This window comes from Leucoraja erinacea, unplaced genomic scaffold, assembly GCF_028641065.1.
Source record: "Leucoraja erinacea ecotype New England unplaced genomic scaffold, Leri_hhj_1 Leri_89S, whole genome shotgun sequence".
Lineage (NCBI taxonomy): Eukaryota > Metazoa > Chordata > Chondrichthyes > Rajiformes > Rajidae > Leucoraja > Leucoraja erinaceus.
This window is the reverse complement of record NW_026576839.1, coordinates 58,675-78,024: the sequence shown is the minus strand read 5'-3', so window position 1 is coordinate 78,024 and position 19,350 is coordinate 58,675. Positions and strand designations below refer to the sequence as shown.

Sequence of the window (19,350 nt, the reverse complement as noted above, 5' to 3'; positions counted from 1 at the left end):
AGATTGAAAGTTTAAAATCCAAGCATTGTTTTCATCTTTCCCCTTGCAGAATGGCTCACTTTGGGCAGTGCTTGAGAAGTTGAGAGATGCTCATAACTTCATGCCTGAAGAGCAGATCCTGAACATCTTTCTAGGACTTTGCAAGGGACTGAAGGCCATCCATGACAAGGGCTACGCGCACAGGTAAATCTTCTCCTTTGACTGTTTATGGTGAGAGGTTAGAAGGGACCCGAGGGAAAACCTCTTCATACAGAGGATGATAAATCTAAGGACTGAGCTTCGTGGGGAAGTGGTAGAGATAAGTATAATTAAAATGTATAAGACATTTAGACAACAGATTCATGGATAGGAATGATTCAGAGGTAAATGGACCAAATACAGACAAGTGGGAAGGGGCAAATTGGATGAACATCACCTTATATTTTTAGTTGGGCAGTTTACAACCCAGCAGTATGAACGTTGATTTCGCTAATTTTATGTAACCCTTGCAGTCCCTCCCTCCCTCCCTCCCATCTCCCCCATCCTAGTAATCCTGCTAGTTCCACTGTTCGCATCTCTTTATCCAGGCACGGAAATGGCTATCAAAATATGGGGGGGACAGGGGGGGCACAATTTTTTTTGGTGCCACGCCCGCATGCACACACTCACACACACACACATGCGCGCAAGGCTTCGGAGGCTCAATCCAGCGCTAAATGCAGCTCAACTGTGCCTGTCTCACCGGGTTAATCTACAGCCCTGCCTGGACTGACGGGACACCAGTGCCGAGAGTGTTTTAGCACCTCTCCCTCCTCCAATCATCGCACTCTATCCTCAGTCCCCCCACTCCTCCCTCCTCCAATGATCGCGCTGAATCATCATGTCCCGCCCCCATTGCGTGCTGGCCGACGTCTTTCACCAGGTTTTAAAATCCGGATTACAAAAACTTGGGGGGATGACCCCACCTCTCAAAACAGAGGGGGGGGACTTAGCCCCCCCCCCCCCCGGGTTTTCCGCCCCCGTCTGTATCCCTTCGTTATCGCCTCTTCCCCAGCCAATAATGGGTCACTAAGGGCTCCACGCTTCCTTGGTCCTCTATTGTCAGCCCTGATTTGTTCTGACCTTTTCTATCTCCATTCCCGTTCCCGTCCCCCCTACCCCCCTCTATAGTCTGACCCGAAATGTCACCCATCCCTTTTCTCCGGAGATGCTCTCTGACCCACTGAGTTGCCCCAGCACTTTGTGTCTATCTGCAGGAAAATGGGGCTACCTGAGGCAGCCAACTTGCTCGACATGTACAAGTCGGGCCGAAGGGCCTGTTTCCGTGCTGTGTCGTTAAATTTAAACTAAACTAAAAACTTAAAGCAGCGAGGGGATTTGAGAAGCACTGAACAGATTGTGATGCACGAGGTCCTGAAATTGCGAAAGGGGAAGGAAGGGCCTCAACCCGAAACGTCACCCATTCCTTCTCTCCAGAGATGCTGCCTGTCCCGCTGAGTGACTCCAGCTTTGTGTGTCTATCTTCAGTTTAAACCAGCATCTGCAGTTCCTTCTTATACATCTAATCTTATATTGATCACCTCACCTCAGGGATGTGAAGCCCACCAACGTTCTCCTAGATGACAATCAGCAGCCCATGCTGATGGACCTGGGATCGATGAACAAAGCAAAAATTGAAGTCAAAGGGTCACGGGAAGCTATGACAATCCAGGTAAGGGAACAGTGTTGTAGGGAATATTTTTTGATGATTTTGGCTGTTATCACATTGTACTGTATAATCCAATCTTAATAAAAACAAATAGTTAACAATTAAAATCGTACAACACCAGAAGAGACTAGCATAGAACATAGAAACACAGAAATTAGGTGCAGGAGTAGGCCATTCGGCCCTTCGAGCCTGCACCGCCATTCAATATGATCATGGCTGATCATCCAACTCAGTATCCCGTACCTGCCTTCTCTCCATACCCCCTGATCCCCTTAGCCACAAGGGCCACATCTAACTCCCTCTTAAATATAGCCAATGAACTGGCCTCAACTACCCTCTGTGGCAGAGAGTTCCAGAGATTCACCACTCTCTGTTGCTGGTGCTGGAGTAACAGTGGGTCAGGCAACATCTTGTGGAGGATATGGATAGGCAAAGAAGTTGGGGAAAGGCTGCCAACCTGAAACGTTGCTGATCCATGGCCTCAAGAAGCTGCCTGATCCGCTGAATTATGGGCCTGTGCCACTTGCGCAACATTTTCGGCAACTGCCGGCACCCGTCATAGGACATTGCAGGTCGCCACAAATGTTCAACATGTCCAGCGGCGACCAGAATAACGTACGCTCTTTGGGCGACTACTCACGACCATACAGGCTTTACCCCGCGACATGTCGCCAGTGTGTCGCTTGTATGGTTGTGAGTAGTCTCCTCAAAGTGTCATAGCGTCTTTCTGGTCGCCGTTGGATTTTCAACATGTTGAACATTTTCGCCGACCTGCAACGTCCTATGATTGGTGTCGGCAGTCGTCGAGTAAGTGGGACAGGCCCATTACTCCAGCACTTTGTGTTCTACGCAAGATTCCAGCATCTGCAGTGCCTTGTGTCTCCATCAGAGGAGGCTAGTTGTCCCTGTTTGTCTGTTCTGGTTCTTTGAAAGAGCTTGCTAATTAGTTCTGCCTCCCTGCTCTTTTTCCCCACAGCATTCAATATGTTTCCTTTTCTAAGCACCTGTGCCTTATCTTAACTGGAGCAAAACAATAACATACAGTTCATTCGTTTCTTTAATGTACCTTTACATATCTCTCGTTTCCCTCTCCCCTGACTATCAGCGTGAAGAAAGGGTCTCGATTCAAACCGTCACCTATTCCTTTTCTCCTGAGATGCTGCCTGACCCGCTGATTCATTCCAGCTTTTTGTGTCTATCTTCGGTGTAAGCCGGCATCTGCAGTTCCTCCCTACACAATAGCAGAGCCATGAAGAATTAACGTTGGCTAAGCAGTATACAAGAATCACCGTCAAACAGCAGCTTCTGGTGTTTCTGGTTTCCTGTTCAATTGTCAGCAGTCTGGAGCAAAGATCTTAGGTCTGGAGGGACCAAAGCCTGCACTGTGATGAGCTCTTCACACACTAGGGCAACAGAACATTTCCATAATCCACAGTGGATGAATCAAAACCTCTGAGATTTGAAGGCAGATGAGAACTCGGTCACCGGAGCTGTTGTATGTCTTAAAGGCCTGCAGCTCTAAAGCAGTGTTCGGAGAGCAGGCAGTTTGTCTTCTCAAAATCTGGGGACTAAACCTTGCTCTTGACTATAGCGGAATTTGCATAATGTACTGAAATTGGCAGATCTTTTCCATTTGATGGGAGGATCACAATGAATGGCAGTGCTGGCTCGAAGGGCCAAATGGCCTCCTCCTGCACCTATTTTCTATGTTTCTATGTTTTCTATGTAGGATAAGGAGATGCATTTCTGCTGTGAAGAACAAAGCTAGGTATAGCTTGGAAAATAAAAGTTTAACCTGGATGGAGGCATAAAGGGGTCTAGGTATAGGGTTATTTAGAACCCACCGAGTCCATGCTGACCAGTGATCACCCTGTACACTAACGCTCTCCGCGCACATGGGACAATTTTACAAATTACCAAAGCCAATTAACCCACAAATCTGTCTATGGAATGTGGGAGAAAACCGGCGCACCCGGAGAGAACCCACACAGTCACGGAGAATGTACAGACTCCATATAGACCGCACCGGTAGTTAGGATTGAACCCGGGTCTCTGGTGTTGTAAGGCAGTAACTCTGCCTGCCGCTGCGCCACCGTGCCGCCCCAATGTGCCGCTGAAAGTAGCAACACAGTTTAGCAAGGCCACATGTGGTGGGGCCAGTGGGGCCACTGTCTTGCAACACTTGACACCTGTCGGTGTGGAATTTGCATGGAGTCGCTGAGTGTTTCCCCCCTGGGTGCGCTGGTTTCATCACATATCCCAAAGACGTGCAGCTTGGTAGGTTGATTGGCCGTAGGTACAGGATACTGAGTTGGATGATCATATTGAATGGCGGTGCAGGCTCGAAGGGCCGAATGGCCTACTCCTGCACCTATTTTCTATGTTTCTATGTCTGTAACTTGCCCCTAGTATGTCAGTGAATGGTGGAATCTTGGGGGCAATTATTGGGATTGTGGGAATTTGATTAGTGTCAGCCGTTTTGGGTGGTTGATGTGAACTCAGTGGGTCAAAGAACCTGCTTCCATGCTGAACTGCTTTATGATTCTGGAAATTACTTTAAACTATTATGAAAGGTAGACAAAAATGCTGGAGAAACTCAGCGGGTGAGGCAGCATCTATGGAGCGAAGGAATAGGTGACGTTTCGGGTCTCGACCCGAAACGTCACCTATTCCTTCGCTCCATAGATGTCGCCTCGCCCGCTGAGTTTCTCCGGCATTTTTGTCTACCTTTGATTTTTTTTTTTTTTTTCAACATCTGCAGTTCTTTCTTAAACTATTATGATGTACCAGTACTGATCACAGGGGTGGAGCATTGGTGCATCGGTAGAATTGTGGCTTTACAGCCTCAGAGAAGGGCATTTGACCTTGACTACATGTGCTGTCTGTACAGAGTTTGTACGTTCTCCCAGTGGCCGCGTGGGTCTTCTCCAGGCTCGCTGGTTTCCTCCCACATTCCCATTACGTGTAGGTTAATTGGCTTCTGTAAATTGTCCCCAGTGTGTGGGATAGAACGGGTATACGGGTGGTCACTGATCGGCACGGACTCGGTGGGACGAAGGGCCTGTTCCCACGCTGCATCTATAAGCATAAACATAATTCTAATCTCTATATAATAGGATAGATAGAAGGTGGCGCAGAAAGAATTTACAAGGAAGCAGAACCACGCGTTTATCTCTTGTGGGCAGACGGGATGTTTCTATCCTGAATTAGAATGTACATTCACCTTTAAAAAATAATAGGCTGAAGCAATAGACAATAGATGCAGGAGTAGGCCATTCGGCCCTTTGAGCCAGCACCACCATTCAATGTGATCGTGGCTGATCATCCCCAATCAGTACCCTGTTCCTGCCTTCTCCCCATATCCCCTGACTCCACTGTCTTTAAGAGCCCTATCTAGCTCTCTCTTGAAAGCATCCAGAGAACTGGCCTCCACTGCCCTCTGAGGCAGAGAATTCCACAGATTCACCACTCTGTGTGGGGGAAAAAGTGTTTCCTCATCTCCATCCTATATAGCTTACCCCTTATTCTTAAACAGTGGCCCCTGGTTCTGGACTCCCCCATGAAGCCTGACATGATAGTGGCTTCAAACCTTTGAATGAATTTGACAGCAATAAAACGTTGGACATTTGATGGGCACCCTTATGAGTTTGAGGAACTCTTAACAGTCTGAGTCTCTTCCTATAAGGCATAGGAATAAAATGTTTGTAGAAACAAGGAACTGCAGATGGTGGTTTACAAAAAAAAAAAGACGCACAGCGCTGGAGTAACTCAGCAGGTCAGGCAGCATCCCTGGAGAACGTGGATAGATGATGCTTCAGGTCAGGAGGAAACGGGGAGTCTGAGGAAGGGTCCTGACCCGAAACGTCACCAGGGATGCTGCCTAACCAGCTGAGTTACTGTAGCACTATGTGCCTTTTTGTCTTGAAAATAAAAAGTTCTAAGTTTTGTAATACCAAAATTAGGGCCTTTAACACCAATTAGAGTGATCTGGGGAAAATATTCTTCATCTCGAGAGCACAATCCCCCTTCTCTCGCATGATGGTTCAAATAAAGATGCGTTTAACAGATGAGGGAGAAGAGAAGATGGAGATTTATGACAGGGCCAGATAAACAGGGTTGGGTAGAAACACGTGAGATTGCTTGATCAAGTACACAGTCTTTTTGCAAACTGTTTCATTTAACTTGATGTTCAAGAGAGTCGTGAGTGCTTTGTAGTCATGTCTCGAAACAGAACAATTAAATTCTTATTTGCATTTTACTCTGTAAAACAAATTAATAAAACACCATAATATTATTCACACGCAGACACATACGCCTATGTAGTTCGGAGGCTATTTGGAGATTGTAGTTCTTAATGGCCAGATGGTTGCGGGGTAAAAGCTGTTCCTGAATCTTTGGATGTTACAGTTACAGTTTTCAGGCTCCTATACCTTCTTCACAATGGCAGGATTAAATGAGAGCCTGGCCAGGGTGGTGTGTTGATGTTTACTTGTTCTCTTCCAGGACTGGGCAGCACAGCGATGTACCATATCCTACCGAGCTCCTGAGCTCTTTACTGTGGAAAGTCACTGCATTATAGATGAGCGCACTGACATATGGGTATGTATTCAAATTGTCCCTTCACATTGAACACCTTCACTTGTAAACCCAGTCACAGTCACAGTGACTGAAGAAGGGTCTCGATCCGAAACGTTGCCTATTTCCTTTGCTCCATCGATGTTCCCACACCCGCTGAGTTTCTCCAGCATTTTTGTCTACCTTTGATTTTCCAGCATCTGCAGTTCCTTCTTAAACACAGTAACTTAATTTTCATGCCTGCTCTTTGCAAGAACAACCCAACTCAGAATATTGAGGGTACCCATGAAATGGCCAAATAATTGCATTATGTCCTAGCCCTATTATAAAATGGCTACAGAACATAGATCACTGCAGCACAGGAATGGGCCCTTCGGCCAACAATGTCTGTGCCGAACATGATGCCAAGCTGAACTGATCTCTTCTACCTGCACATGATCCATAGAATAGAATAGAATGCCTTTTATTGCCATTCAAACAGGTAAGGTTTGAATGAAATTTCAGTCCCTCTATTCCCTGCTTTTCTATGTGCCTATCCAAAAGCCTCTTAAACGCCACTATCATATCTGACTCCAGCACCACCCCTGGCAACATGTTCCAGGCACCCACCCCATCCTATGTAAAAATAAACTTGCCCCTTACATCTCCACTAAACCTTTATCTTATAGCTATGCCCTCTAGTATTGGACATTTCTACCCCATCTATGTCTCTCATCTATCAGGTTTCACCTTGACCTCCAGTCTTCCAGAGAAAACAATCCATGTCTGTCCAACCTCTCCCTGTAGCTAATACCTGCTAATTCAGGCAGCATTCTGTTAAACCTCTCCTGCACCCTCTCCAAATCTTCCACATCTTTGCTGTAATGGGGCGACCAGAACTGCACGCAATACTCCAAATGTGGCCTAACCAAAGTCGCATGGAGCTGCACCGTGACTTCCTGACTCGTACTCGATGCCCTTGGCAATGAAGGAAAGGATATCCGATCTACTTGTGTTGCTATCTTTAGTGAGCTATGAACCATGGACTATTTGTAGAGAAAGCGCAGAAACGTACCATTCGAGCCTTTCATTCAATTCCTTTGGAAGCTCTGATTGACACTCTTTTCATCACCCTTGTTGAGCAAGATTTCCAGATCATAACTCACATTTCACTCACGACAGTGATGTTTGGCCATCAATTTGAATCAAGGTCCCCAATCCTCAAAGCATCTGCTAATGGGAACAGCTGTGGCATTTTAAATCTTTTCTGACCCTCTTCATTATTTTCATTTTTATACCTTTCATTCAATCAGAATTGGACATCAATGTTCTAGTTGTAGCCTGAACATTCATGATCATTGCCCTCTCTTTCTAAATACAAAGGTCAGAATCCTATATTCTTTACCGATTGCTCCTTCAACATATCTTAAAACTTCCAAAGATGTGTATGTAAATATATTTAGTTCCCTCTCTGATCACTCTTTAGGATTGTACTGCTTATATAATTCTTCCAATTCTTGATCCACAGCCTAGTAAGATACTGTATTTCAAGGAACTAAATCTCCACCCTGTCATTTTTAAATGCAATGTGCTTCAGCCTCTATCCCCTTGTGGGCAGTGAATTCCAAAACCCATCACTGACTAAATATATTTTGCAGTAACATTTCCCAATTAGACAAAGCATAGGAGCAGAATTGGGCCATTCAGCCCATTGAGTTTACTTTGCCATTCAACCATGGCTGATCTATTTTTCCCATTCTCCTGCCGTCACCTCATAACCTTTGGCGCCCTTCCCCATTAAAAATACCCAATGACTTGGCCGCCAAATGAATTCAGCAGATTCACCGCCCTCCTCTGGCTGAAGACATTCTTCCTCATCTCCATTTTGATGGTTTTAGCCCCATTCATTAATCTTAGACATGAACTCTGTAGCCACACAAAAGAAATGTCTCTTGTTCACAATTACATTTCCTTTCTATTTAAGTTATATTTTGCAGCCTCTTCATCCACTCCAAGATCATTCTATACTTACATAGAAACATAGAAAATAGGTGCAGGAGTAGGTCATTCGGCCCTTCGAGCCTGCACCGCCATTCAATATGATCATGGCTGATAATCCAACTCGGTATCCTGTACCTGCCTTCTCTCCATACCCCCTGATCCCTTTAGCCACAAGGAAAAACATCTAACTCCCTCTTAAATATAGCCAATGGACTGTGGCCTCAACTACCTTCTGTGGCAGAGAATTCCAGAGATTCACCACTCTCTGTGTGAAAAATGTTTTTCTCATCTCGGTCCTAAAAGATTTCCCCCTTATTCTTAAACTGTGACCCCTTGTTCTGGACTTCCCCAACATCGGGAACAATCTTCCTGCATCTAGCCTGTTCAACCCCTTAAGAATGTTGTAGGTTTCTGTAAGATCCCCCCTCAATCTTCTAAATTCTAGCGAGTACAAGCCGAGTCTATCCAGTCTTTCTTCATATGAAAGTCCTGACATCCCAGGAATCAGTCTAGTGAACCTTCTCTGTACTCCCTCTATGGCAAGAATGTCTTTCCACAGATTAGGAAGTAGCTATTTCTGAACCTGGTTGTTGCAGTCTTCAGGCTCCTGTACCTTCTACCTGAAGGTAGCAGGGAGATGAGTGTGTGGCCAGGATGGTGTGGGTCCTTGATGATACTGCCAGCCTTTTTGAGGAAGCGACTGCGATAAATCCCCTCGATGGAAGGAAGGTCAGAGCCGATGATGGACTGGGCAGTGTTTACTACTTTTTGTAGTCTTTTCCTCTCCAGGGCGCTCAAATTGCCGAACCAAGCCACAATGCAACCGGTCAGCATGCTCTCTACTGTGCACCTGTAGAAGTTAGAGAGAGTCGTGTTGATCTGTGTGTTGGGTTTAAGGAAGATTCTACAGGATCTCCCGTTTGCTAACCATTTTAACTCTCCTTCCCATTCCCAAACCAACCTTTCTGTCCTGGGCCTCCTCCATTGCAAGAGTGAGACCACATGCAAACTGGAGGAAGAACTGCTCATATTCAGCTTGAGTAGCATACAACCTCCTGGTATGTATATCGAATTCTCCAATTTTAGGTAACTAATCTACAACTAATTCCCAGGATGGCGGGACTGTCATATGTTGATAGAAAGGAGCAGCTGAGCTTGTATACGCTGGAGTTTAGAAGGATGTGACCCCTTGTTCTGGACTTCCCCAACATCGGGAACAATCTTCCTGCATCTAGCCTGTCCAACCCCCTAAGCATTTTGTAAGTTTCTATAAGATCCCCCCCTCAATCTTCTAAATTCTAGCGAGTACAAGCCGAGTCTATCCAGTCTTTCTTCATATGAAAGTCCTGCCATCCCAGGAATCAGTCTGGTGAACCTTCTCTGTACTCCCTCTATGTCAAGAATGTCTTTCCTCAGATTAGGAGACCAAACTGTACGCAATACTCCAGGTGTGGTCTCACCAAGACCCTGTACAACTGCAGTAGAACCTCCCTGCTCCCATACTCAAATCCTTTTGATGATACTTTGTCTATATTCTGAAGCTGTACCCACTGGTTCTAGAATTTCTATAAAATTTACTATCCTTGATTAGAATGAAGGTGTTATAATTCCCCAGCTCCCGTACCTGGAGACTGCGCTGCGGTAGGTGGCAGCCGTTAGTTTTATGCACACTAGTTTGAAATCTGACCTGTTGCTTTCAGTTTTGCAAATGTAGTCCTCTTATCATGAAACTTTGCCACAGTTTCAGTCATGAAATCAGGCACGGTGGTGCAGCGGTGGAGTTGCTGCCTTACAACGCCAGGGACCCGGGTTTGATCCTGACTACGGGCGCTGTCTGTACGGAGTTTGTACGATCTCCCCGTGACTGCGTAGGTTTTCTCCGGGTCTCCAGTTTCTTCCCACATTCCAAAGACGTACAGGCTTGCAGGTTAATTGGCTTCGGTAAAATTGTACATTGTCCCTAGAGTGTAGGATAGTGCTAGTGTGCGGGGACCACTGGTCGGTGAGGACTCTGGACCAAAGGGCCCGATTCTGCCCTGTATCTCTAAACCAAACTTTAAAAAAGTGCTGGAGTGACTCGATGGGTCAGCCAGCATCTCTGGAGGATTTGGATGGGTGACGTTTCAGGTCTGCAGACTTCGGACTTTTTTTTTTGTAAACCAGCATCTGCAGTTCCTTGGGTCTTCAGTCAAGTTCTGTGTGCTATTGCTGATGGCAACTCGTGTTTGAATAGACACTGGGTGTTTAGATTATGTTTGATGAGCTCCCCAGATCGCGAACGCTCGACTTATGTGCAGCCCGTACATTGGAACCAATGTTAGAGAGGCCGGCAGGGTGGAATTGTCATCTACTTCGGCGCTGCGTGTACCTGCAGTTGTCGGGGGGGGTTATGGGGAGAAGGCAGGACAATGGAGTTGAGAGGGAAGAATAAATAGGCCTTGATTGAATGGCGGAGTAGACTTGATGGGCCGAATGGCCTAATTCTGCCCCTACCGCTTTTCTTCTGGCATATCAGTTGGCGCCTGCATTTCCAATCTGAACTACCTGGGTCGCAAATGATTCTTGGGAACGGAGCCCTGTTGTAAACTGCAGAAGGCCAGTAGAGTGGTTGCAATGTGTTCTGATACCAGAATTGCTCCACTGCGAACTCACACTAGTTTCTGAGCTGAGGGAATGATGAGCACAAGCAGGCTCAGGGTTTCAAATTGCGTACACGGATGCATTCAACCCACACTGATAGCCAAAAATCCAGGCCAGGATTTATTTTAGTAAAGCCTATGAAAGGCAGGAGGTTCTATCCCTTCCACAGTATCAAGTGTAAAATATCAGTGTATATAAAGTAAAGTCTGATCTCCATTCTCTCCCTTTAATGAATGCGTTCTAGTGGTTCTCCAAAATAACTAGCGTTATCAAAATGTTTGCTAGATTTTTTTTTTGTCTTCATCTTTCATTATAATATAGAAAAGGAATAGGCCCTTCGGCCCATGACATCTGTGCAAAACATGTTGCCAAATTAAACTAATCCCTTCAGCCTGCGCATGATCCATATCTCTCCATTCCCAACATATCAATGTATCTATTTAAAAGCCTCTTAAATAATATCTGCCCACCACTCTCTGTGTAAATTACTTGTCCTGCATAGCTCCACTCTTTCCCCCTCTCTCATAGCGATGCTCTCTAGTGTTAGACATTTCCACCCTGGGGAAATAGGTTGTGTCTACCCTATCTATGCCTCTCATCATTTTATATGTTTCTATCAGGTTCATATAAAATCATATAATTTTATATGTTTCTTCAGCTTCCGATGCTCCAGAGAAAACATCCAAATTAGTCCAATTTCCCTTTACAGCTAATATCCTCAAATCCACGCAGCATCCTGGTAAACCTCTTCTGCACCTTCTCCAGATCCTCCACATCTTTCCTGTAATAAGGTGCCCAGAACACCATAATAAAACTCCATATGCGGCCTAACAAAGAGTTGTATAGCATTAAGGGCTGTCCCACTGTACGAGGTAATTCAAGAGTTCTCCCGAGTTTCCCCTGATTCGAACTCGGTGACTTACGGTAATAGCCGTTTGTAGGTACTCGGGGCTCTCGTGGACATTTTTCACAGTGCTGAAAAAACTTCACGAGTTACCGCGTTTCCCGAGTACCTGCCGTTAGCATTACGAGCCGCTATGAGACATCCACGAGCTCCGACGTATACCACGTCTATTCTACGTACTTACCACGAGTTTGATTTTTTTTAAACTCGGGAGAGCTCTTGAATTACCTCGTACAGTGGGACAGGCTCTTTAGGTGCCAAGCCCCTGTTAGTGATTGAGCTGTTGATGATGCCCAAGTTTGATTTATTTCCAGTCCCTGGGATGTGTGCTGTACGCAATGATGTTCCTGGAAGGACCGTACGATGGTGTCTTCCAGAAAGGGGATTGTGTCGCTTTGGCTGTACAAAACCCAATAACCATTCCAGAAAACTGCAGGTAAATGAAGCTGCAATACCTCTCTCTCTTTCATTGCCTGTGAAGGGAGAGATTGTTCATCTTAAACAGTTTGGAAGTGACAAACTATGAATCGGCCTTTTCTCTTGTGCACCATCCACCTGTCCTGAACGCTGGTCATGGAGTCATAGAATCATACAGCCTGGAAACAGGCCCTTCGGCCCAACTTACCCTCACTGGTCAACATGTCCCAGCTACACTAGTCCCACCTGCCTGCGTTTGGCCTATATCTCTCTAAACCTGTCCTAACCATGTACCTGTCTAATTGTTTCTTAAACGTTGATGTAGACCCTGCCTCAACTGCGTCCTCTGGCAGCATGTTCCATACACCCACCACCCTCTGTGTGAAAAAGCTACCCCTCAGATTCCTATTCTATCTTTTCCCCTTCACCTTAAACCTATATCCTCTGATCCTTGATTCACCTACTCTGGGCGAGAGACTCTGTGCTACCCGATCTATTCCTCTCATGATTTTATACAGCTCTATAAGATTACCCCTCATACTCCTGCACTCCAATGAATAAGAGTCCCAGTTGACTCAACCTCTCCCTATTATTCAGACCTCTCGAGTCCTGGCAACATCCTTGTGAATCTTCTTGTAGCCTTTCCAGCTTGAAATCTCCTCTGTTCACTTTCCAGCTTTAACTGGTGACGTGGACTAACAGGTGTCAGGATTCAAGGCGATTTATTAGCAAATGTTTACCTTCCTGGAAGCTTGGGATATTAGGTTCCATACAGTGGGTGGGGCCTTGCCGAATTTCAAAATCCGCGGATTCGCAAAGAAATCTATCACTTCCTTTTTTTTTCTTTTTTTCCCTGTCTCATGTCTGATGGTTAGAACGTGCGCTGGAGCAGATTGAGACAGCAATCCCCATGGCCTGACACTTCAAAAGCCAATTGATTATTCACGTTATCGGAATAATGTTTTTTTTTTAATTCCCGTCTCTGCCATTCCAATGTTGTCATTTGCATTTCATTAGATATTATGGGAAGAGTATCTGTGCAGTAAATACAGAATAAATGTGAAAAATTATTTTTCCGACTTGGCTTGATGTCAGTTTAAAGTAGAGGCAAAAATATTATAGTCATCCTATATCCGCTTATGGTGCATCTCTCATGTATTGAACTTGCTGAACTCCAGAAAACTGGAGTGTGAAAATGGGCTGATGCTCTAAGGGTACAGCCAGGATCTCAGGGCGGCTGAAGGGGCCTCAGGCACGACTCCTTTGCTGCTGAAGTGGATGCAAAAGTTCCTACGACCATCGTCTCAAAGAATAGCACTGGAGAGGCAAATATCTTGACCAGTCTTTGTACAAAGCAGGCAGTATTTTTAAAACACTTATGTTTTTTAAAATGTATTCATTGACAGCACGTGGAGATTAGGATAGTTCTCGTTGTCCTCCGAACTAGCTTAAAATACCAATTTGACTGCATTTGTGAGTCAACAAGATCGGTGAGTCTGCGTAAGAGTAAGGATAAACACAAAATGCTGGAGTAACTCAGCGGGAGAGGCAGCATCTCTGGAGAGAAGGAATGGGTGACGATTCGGGTCGAGACCCTTCTTCAGACGTCACCCATTTCTTCTCTCCAGTGATGCTGCCTGTCCCGTTGAGTTACTCCAGCATTTTGTGTCTGTCTTTGATTTAAACCAGCATCTTACACATTGAGGGTAAGGATTGTGGGTTTCCTTTCCTAAATATATTGGGGTTCTAAATTTGGTTTACAAAAAATTAATTGCAATGTTTAAGAAACATTTGGGTGGGTACATAGATAGGATTGTTTCAGAGGGATATGGGTCAAACATTGCAAGTGGACTAGTGTAGATGGGACATCTTGATTGGTGTGGGTAAGTTGGGCGAGGGGCCTGTTTCCAGGTGGTTGAACTCTGACACTCAATGTCAAAATGTTTCAATAGTTTGTTTCTTTGTGCTACGGCCAGTCAATGGAAAAGTGATTATCCAGTCCTGCAAATTAATCCATGGCTTAAAACAAAATAACGTTTCTGCATTTGGGGTGACCTGACAGAGGTCTTTCACATGTTGTTAATGTGGTTGGCTTTTGTGTGTGTTCTAATTTGCGTCCCTCAGGAGAAGCTTCCGTATTCAGTGAGAGTGGTTAGAACTAACCAATCTGTATCTTTTTGTTCCAACATCCAAAAGTTAGCCTGACTGACAGAAGATGAACAGGAACATTGTGTCCTTTTAGAGTCAGAGAGTTTTACAGCGTGGAAAGAGGCCCTTCGGCACAACTTGCTCACACCAGCCAGCATGTCCCACCTGGCTGCATTTACCCCATATCCCCCTAAACCTGTCCTACCTATGTATCTGTCTAAATGTTTTATAAATGTTGTATTAGTACTTGCACCTACCTCCGCTGGCTACCCGATCGATTCCTCCCATGATTTTATACACCTATCATTCTCCTCCTCTATTTTATTCTAAGGAGTTTCAGTAAGATGCTGAAGAAAGGAATGGGAGATGTTTGGTTGGAGCAAGAGGTTAGAAGAATGGTGCAGTGCTGTGTAAACACAGATAAACTCATTGAGCTATATGGCCTATTTCTATGCTGCAAAGAGTCGTACCGCGTAAAAACAGGCCCTTCACCCCAACTTCCCTATGCCGATCACCATGCCTCATCTACATTAGTCCCACCCGCCTACATTGGGCCCATATCCTTCTTAAATCTTTCCTATCCAAGTACCTGTGTAAACATTTCTTAATAATTCAATGTAAAGGACGGTTTCGTGAATATTAGCATATTGAATTTGCCTCTGAACCTTGTTCTTGTCCAGGTACACACAGTCTCTGCAACATCTGCTAAGCTCTATGATGGTTGTTAACCTCCAAGAGAGACCGAATATATCCTGGGTGTTGAACCAGACTGAGCAACTGCAGCCCGCGGGATCCGTCCAGGAGACCAAAATTGTCTGATCTTGGCCGTGCTAACCTGGAGGGGCTCCATCTGTTGAATTTATCATCTATCAGACTTGCACCATTTCTCCACGGGGGGGTAAAGCGCCGAACAGCCTACCTTCAGCATGTCTGTCACCAGGGCAGGACCCTGTGAGATCCCACACCATCTTCCACTCAACGTTCTTTCGATTTTCGATGGGGAAATCGACTGGATGAAATCGCACATTCTTCAACACTTTCCCTCAGGAATTGGCTGCTTCTTTTGTTCCGTTCTTCCTCTCGTCTCATCATCATAGCCACTGAATCACTCTGTAGCTGCTATGATTCCACACATACATTATGCGCACGACGTCCTGGTGGAGAAATGGTCTCGCCGTGTGTGAGAGACTTGAACTTTTTTTCCCTTTCAGTCACGGTCCTGGAGAATAATTCCGCCAGCGTTCACCAGCTATGAAGTTATGGCAACTGGAGTGCACTGATCCCGACTGCACTCTCGGGGGATAAGTGAAAGAGTGGCCTTGCAATGCTAAACTCTGCACAAGCAGTGCAAATAGGGCACAATTTATGTAGGTAGACTTCAACAGCAAACTCTGCTTCCTGGTTGTTAGTTCCAGAGAACTAACTGAATAAGGATTATACTTCAATGACAAGTGTGGAAACCTCTCAGCTATCTTTTGCACTTCATCCTTGCAAACTCCACCTGGTCCTGCATATAGAGGTTAGGGGTTGGTTTTAATTTGTGTTGCATGCTTACTTTGGGACCCTAAGGGTCATGGCAACCATCTCTCTAATATTTTGCAAGTCTTTTTTTGAATTGGATAAGGTCTTTTTTTTCACCCCCTATCTTTCACCCCAAAACCCTTCCCCACTTGCACAGCACGACTAAGTTCTGGACTTGAAATCAGCGCAGTGATTCTGGTTTCAGAATGAGCAAGTGTGAATCCAGCCACGGCTCAGCAAACTGCGAGGAAGTTGAGCCTAGGATCTCTTCAAATCCTGCCAAACAGGAAAGGAAAGCAGATAGATCGAAGACGAACCAGGGGCGGCTCGGTGGCACAGCGCTAGAGTTGCTGCCTCACAGCGCCAGAGACCCGGGTTCGATCCTGACTACGAGTGCTGTCTGTACGGAGTTTGTAGGTTCTCCCCATGACCGCGTGGATATTCTCTGAAATCTTCGGTTTCCTCCCACACTCCAAAGACCTGCAGGTTTGTAGGTTAATTGGCTTGGTATAAGTGTGAATTGTCCCCAATGTGTGTAGGGTGATGTTAATGTGTGGGGATCGCCACTTGGTGTGGACTCGGAGGGCCGAAGGACCTGTTTCCGCGCTGTATCTTTTTTAAAAAAAAACGAATTTTCCTCAATGCTGCACCACCCTTACAGGAAATACCACCTCCAACTCTGTTCACTCCTTTCTGCGGGAGCTTCTTTAGACCGATCCCTGCCACTTTACGAGCATTTATTCCACGTATGTTCAAGTTTAACAGCCATGTCTTTTGGGAATGCCCACTTGCCCGTTTGCCACCTACGATTGATTGAGTCATTTCCACAAACAGAAGTGCGAAAGCTTTCAGTCAAACTTTTCTGCAGAAAGCTTTCAGTTCCTTGTTGGAACTTGTATGCGCAGAGGCCTGTTAGTAGTTAACATATTTCTTCCTTCTGCTACATTGCACTCCACCCTCTGAACCTCGATCAGTTCTAAGCAACAGTGTATTGAACGCTAGAAAATAGCAGGAGTGGGCCACCTGTTCTACTATTCACAATAATCATGGCTTTTCTGCCCCAAACTTCAATACCTTTATCAGTGCCAATTCCACGTTACTCTCAATTCCTTGGTCTTTCAAAAATGTAAGTAACTCTTCTTTTTAAATAACTTTTAAATATCTTTTGAATTAACTTTTAAAAGGGCGGCATGGTGGCGGAGCAGTAGAGTTGCTGCCTTGCAGCGCCAGATGTCGTGGTTCAATCTTGACTACGGGTGCCATCTGTACGGAGTTTGTGCGTACTCCTCGTGACCTGTGTGGATTTTCTCTGGGAGCTCCAATTTCCTCCCATATTCCAAATACGTGCAGGTTTGTAGGTCAATTGACTTTGGTAAAATTGTAAATTGTCCCTAGCGTGTGTGTGTGTGTAGGATAGTGTTGGTGTGCGAGGATCACAGGTAGGCGCAGACTCGGTTGGCCGAAGGGCCTGTTTCCGGACACTGCATCTCTAAACTAAACTACATCTGAAAAAAGGATTGAGATGCAGAGCATGTTTATCAGTGCCTATGTTTTTAAAAAAAAGGTGAGCAGCATGGTGCTGTGAGCCATCAGAGGCCTGCATAGTTGATTAGTCTTTCTATTTTGGCTCGTATGGAGGATCTAGAAAATGGAGAGGAAGAGACATTTATCTTATTTTATTTTAATCATGGAGTGACATATTTTCTAAAGGGCTCGTGATTACTTGCTGCCTTTAATTATTGGACGAAATGTGAGTAGTTTTTAATGTGGAGCAGGCGGATAGAGGTACTAAATGCTGCAAACGACAATTCCCAATTCAGCTTAAAAATGCAGTGTAAATTTAAAGAAGGAAAACCTTAGGACTTTAACGTACAATGGATGTTGCAATGGTGCTATGGAAGCCAAACTCTGTGCAGTTGTTGTATGTAGTGAACAGGAACTGTACCATTTACTGTATGGGCTTTTCCATAATGTTTCAATGTGTTGCAACACAGCTCTAGATGCCCGGGTTCGATTCTGACCTCGGGTGCTGCCTATGTGGAGTTTGCACGTTCTCCCTGTGATTGTATCCCAAAGACGTGTGGGTCTCTAGGTGAATTGGCTTCTGCAAAATTGCCTCGCACGTGTAGGGAGTGGATGCGAAAGTGGGGATAACACACAGAACTAGTGTGAGCGGGTGATCGCTGGTCGGCGTGGACTCGGTTGGCCACAGGGCCTGTTTCCATGCTGTATCTCTAAAATTAAATCTATTATAGAGTAATGAAGCAGAGAAGGAAGCCATTCATTCACCTTTGCGACCCCACTTTGAAAGAGCCTTGTAATTAGTCCTATCCCCATTAAATCAGGTTCTGTTAACTCGATAAAATGTCTCACAATATTAGAAGCTGGGAGTATTTTGTACAGTCACCAATAATGCTGCATCATTCAGCAAGATCGTCGACAACCCATGTAGCTCTGCATTTTCCTGCCAGAACCCAATATCCACTGTGATTCACTGTGTCTAGCAATTGATCGATCGCAACCTTGGAAGTACTCGACGACTACTCTCTGCGGTAGACAATTCTGATCGTTTTCAAACGCCTGCCCAAAAATCAGGATTAGAGGGAGAGAGAGCACAGGACCATTCAGGTTTATTTTCACACTTTAACCTTCAGCATTGGCATTGCTGGCATCACTTCAGACCAAAGAAAATGCTGAACTTTTCAATATTATATCACCAGTGCAATTATTTATGCATCTTCTTTCAGAAGTCAACCGAGTAATCTTTTCATACTTGTATGCTGTCTGTGGGATTTTTGCTTGACACAAAATGGGCAACATTTGTCTGTCCACCAAATCATAGGGATATTGTACAAAGCAATATAGTGTCACTGCCGTCATTTGTTGGCACAAAGTCATTATTGTAAATTATTGGGCCAATTGTATTTGATCTGATTCCATTGTTATAGCATCAGTAGATAAAGTCACTTTTTTTTGGATGTTGTAATTCCTCAAGAGCCGCATTATAGGATTTTGGTTGCTTTTTGAATTTAAACTCCCCATTGATGCCTTGTCCTAATTTTTCTATAATATCCTGTGTGTGTATGTGTGTAATCGATGTGTTCTGTCTGCTATCCAGTTATTTGCATGTCTTTAAGATAAAATAGTCTGAAATTGTTTGTTGAATACATTGTGCTGCTTTGACTCCTATGTGTATGTTCTGGTTGTTAAAGTCACAAAGCTGGTTAGTGGCGTACATAGAAACATAGAAAATAGGTGCAGGAGTAGGCCATTCGGCCCTTCGAGCCTGCACCGCCCTTCAATATGATCATGGCTGATCATCCAACTCGGTATCCTGTACCTGCCTTCTCTCCATACCCCCGGATCCCTTTAGCCACAAGGGCCACACCTAACTCCCTTTAAAATATAGCCAATGAACTGGCTTCAACTACTTTCTGTGACAGAGAATTCCACAGATTCACCACTCTCCAAATCGTTT

General features: G+C 45.0%; 1 protein-coding gene across 1 annotated transcript in view; it reads left to right on the top strand.

Moving 5' to 3' along the window:
* The window catches only part of stk16 (serine/threonine kinase 16), a 33,321-nt gene extending 14,270 nt beyond the window's left edge, over positions 1 to 19,051 (top strand). Inside the window, exons 4-8 of the mRNA XM_055631762.1 lie at positions 50 to 183; positions 1,570 to 1,690; positions 6,191 to 6,286; positions 12,101 to 12,222; positions 15,032 to 19,051. Coding sequence (XP_055487737.1) covers positions 50 to 183; positions 1,570 to 1,690; positions 6,191 to 6,286; positions 12,101 to 12,222; positions 15,032 to 15,170 — 612 coding nt within the window. The 3' untranslated portion in view covers positions 15,171 to 19,051. The remainder of the gene's footprint in view (positions 1 to 49; positions 184 to 1,569; positions 1,691 to 6,190; positions 6,287 to 12,100; positions 12,223 to 15,031) is intronic.
* Positions 19,052 to 19,350: the final 299 nt, after the last annotated feature.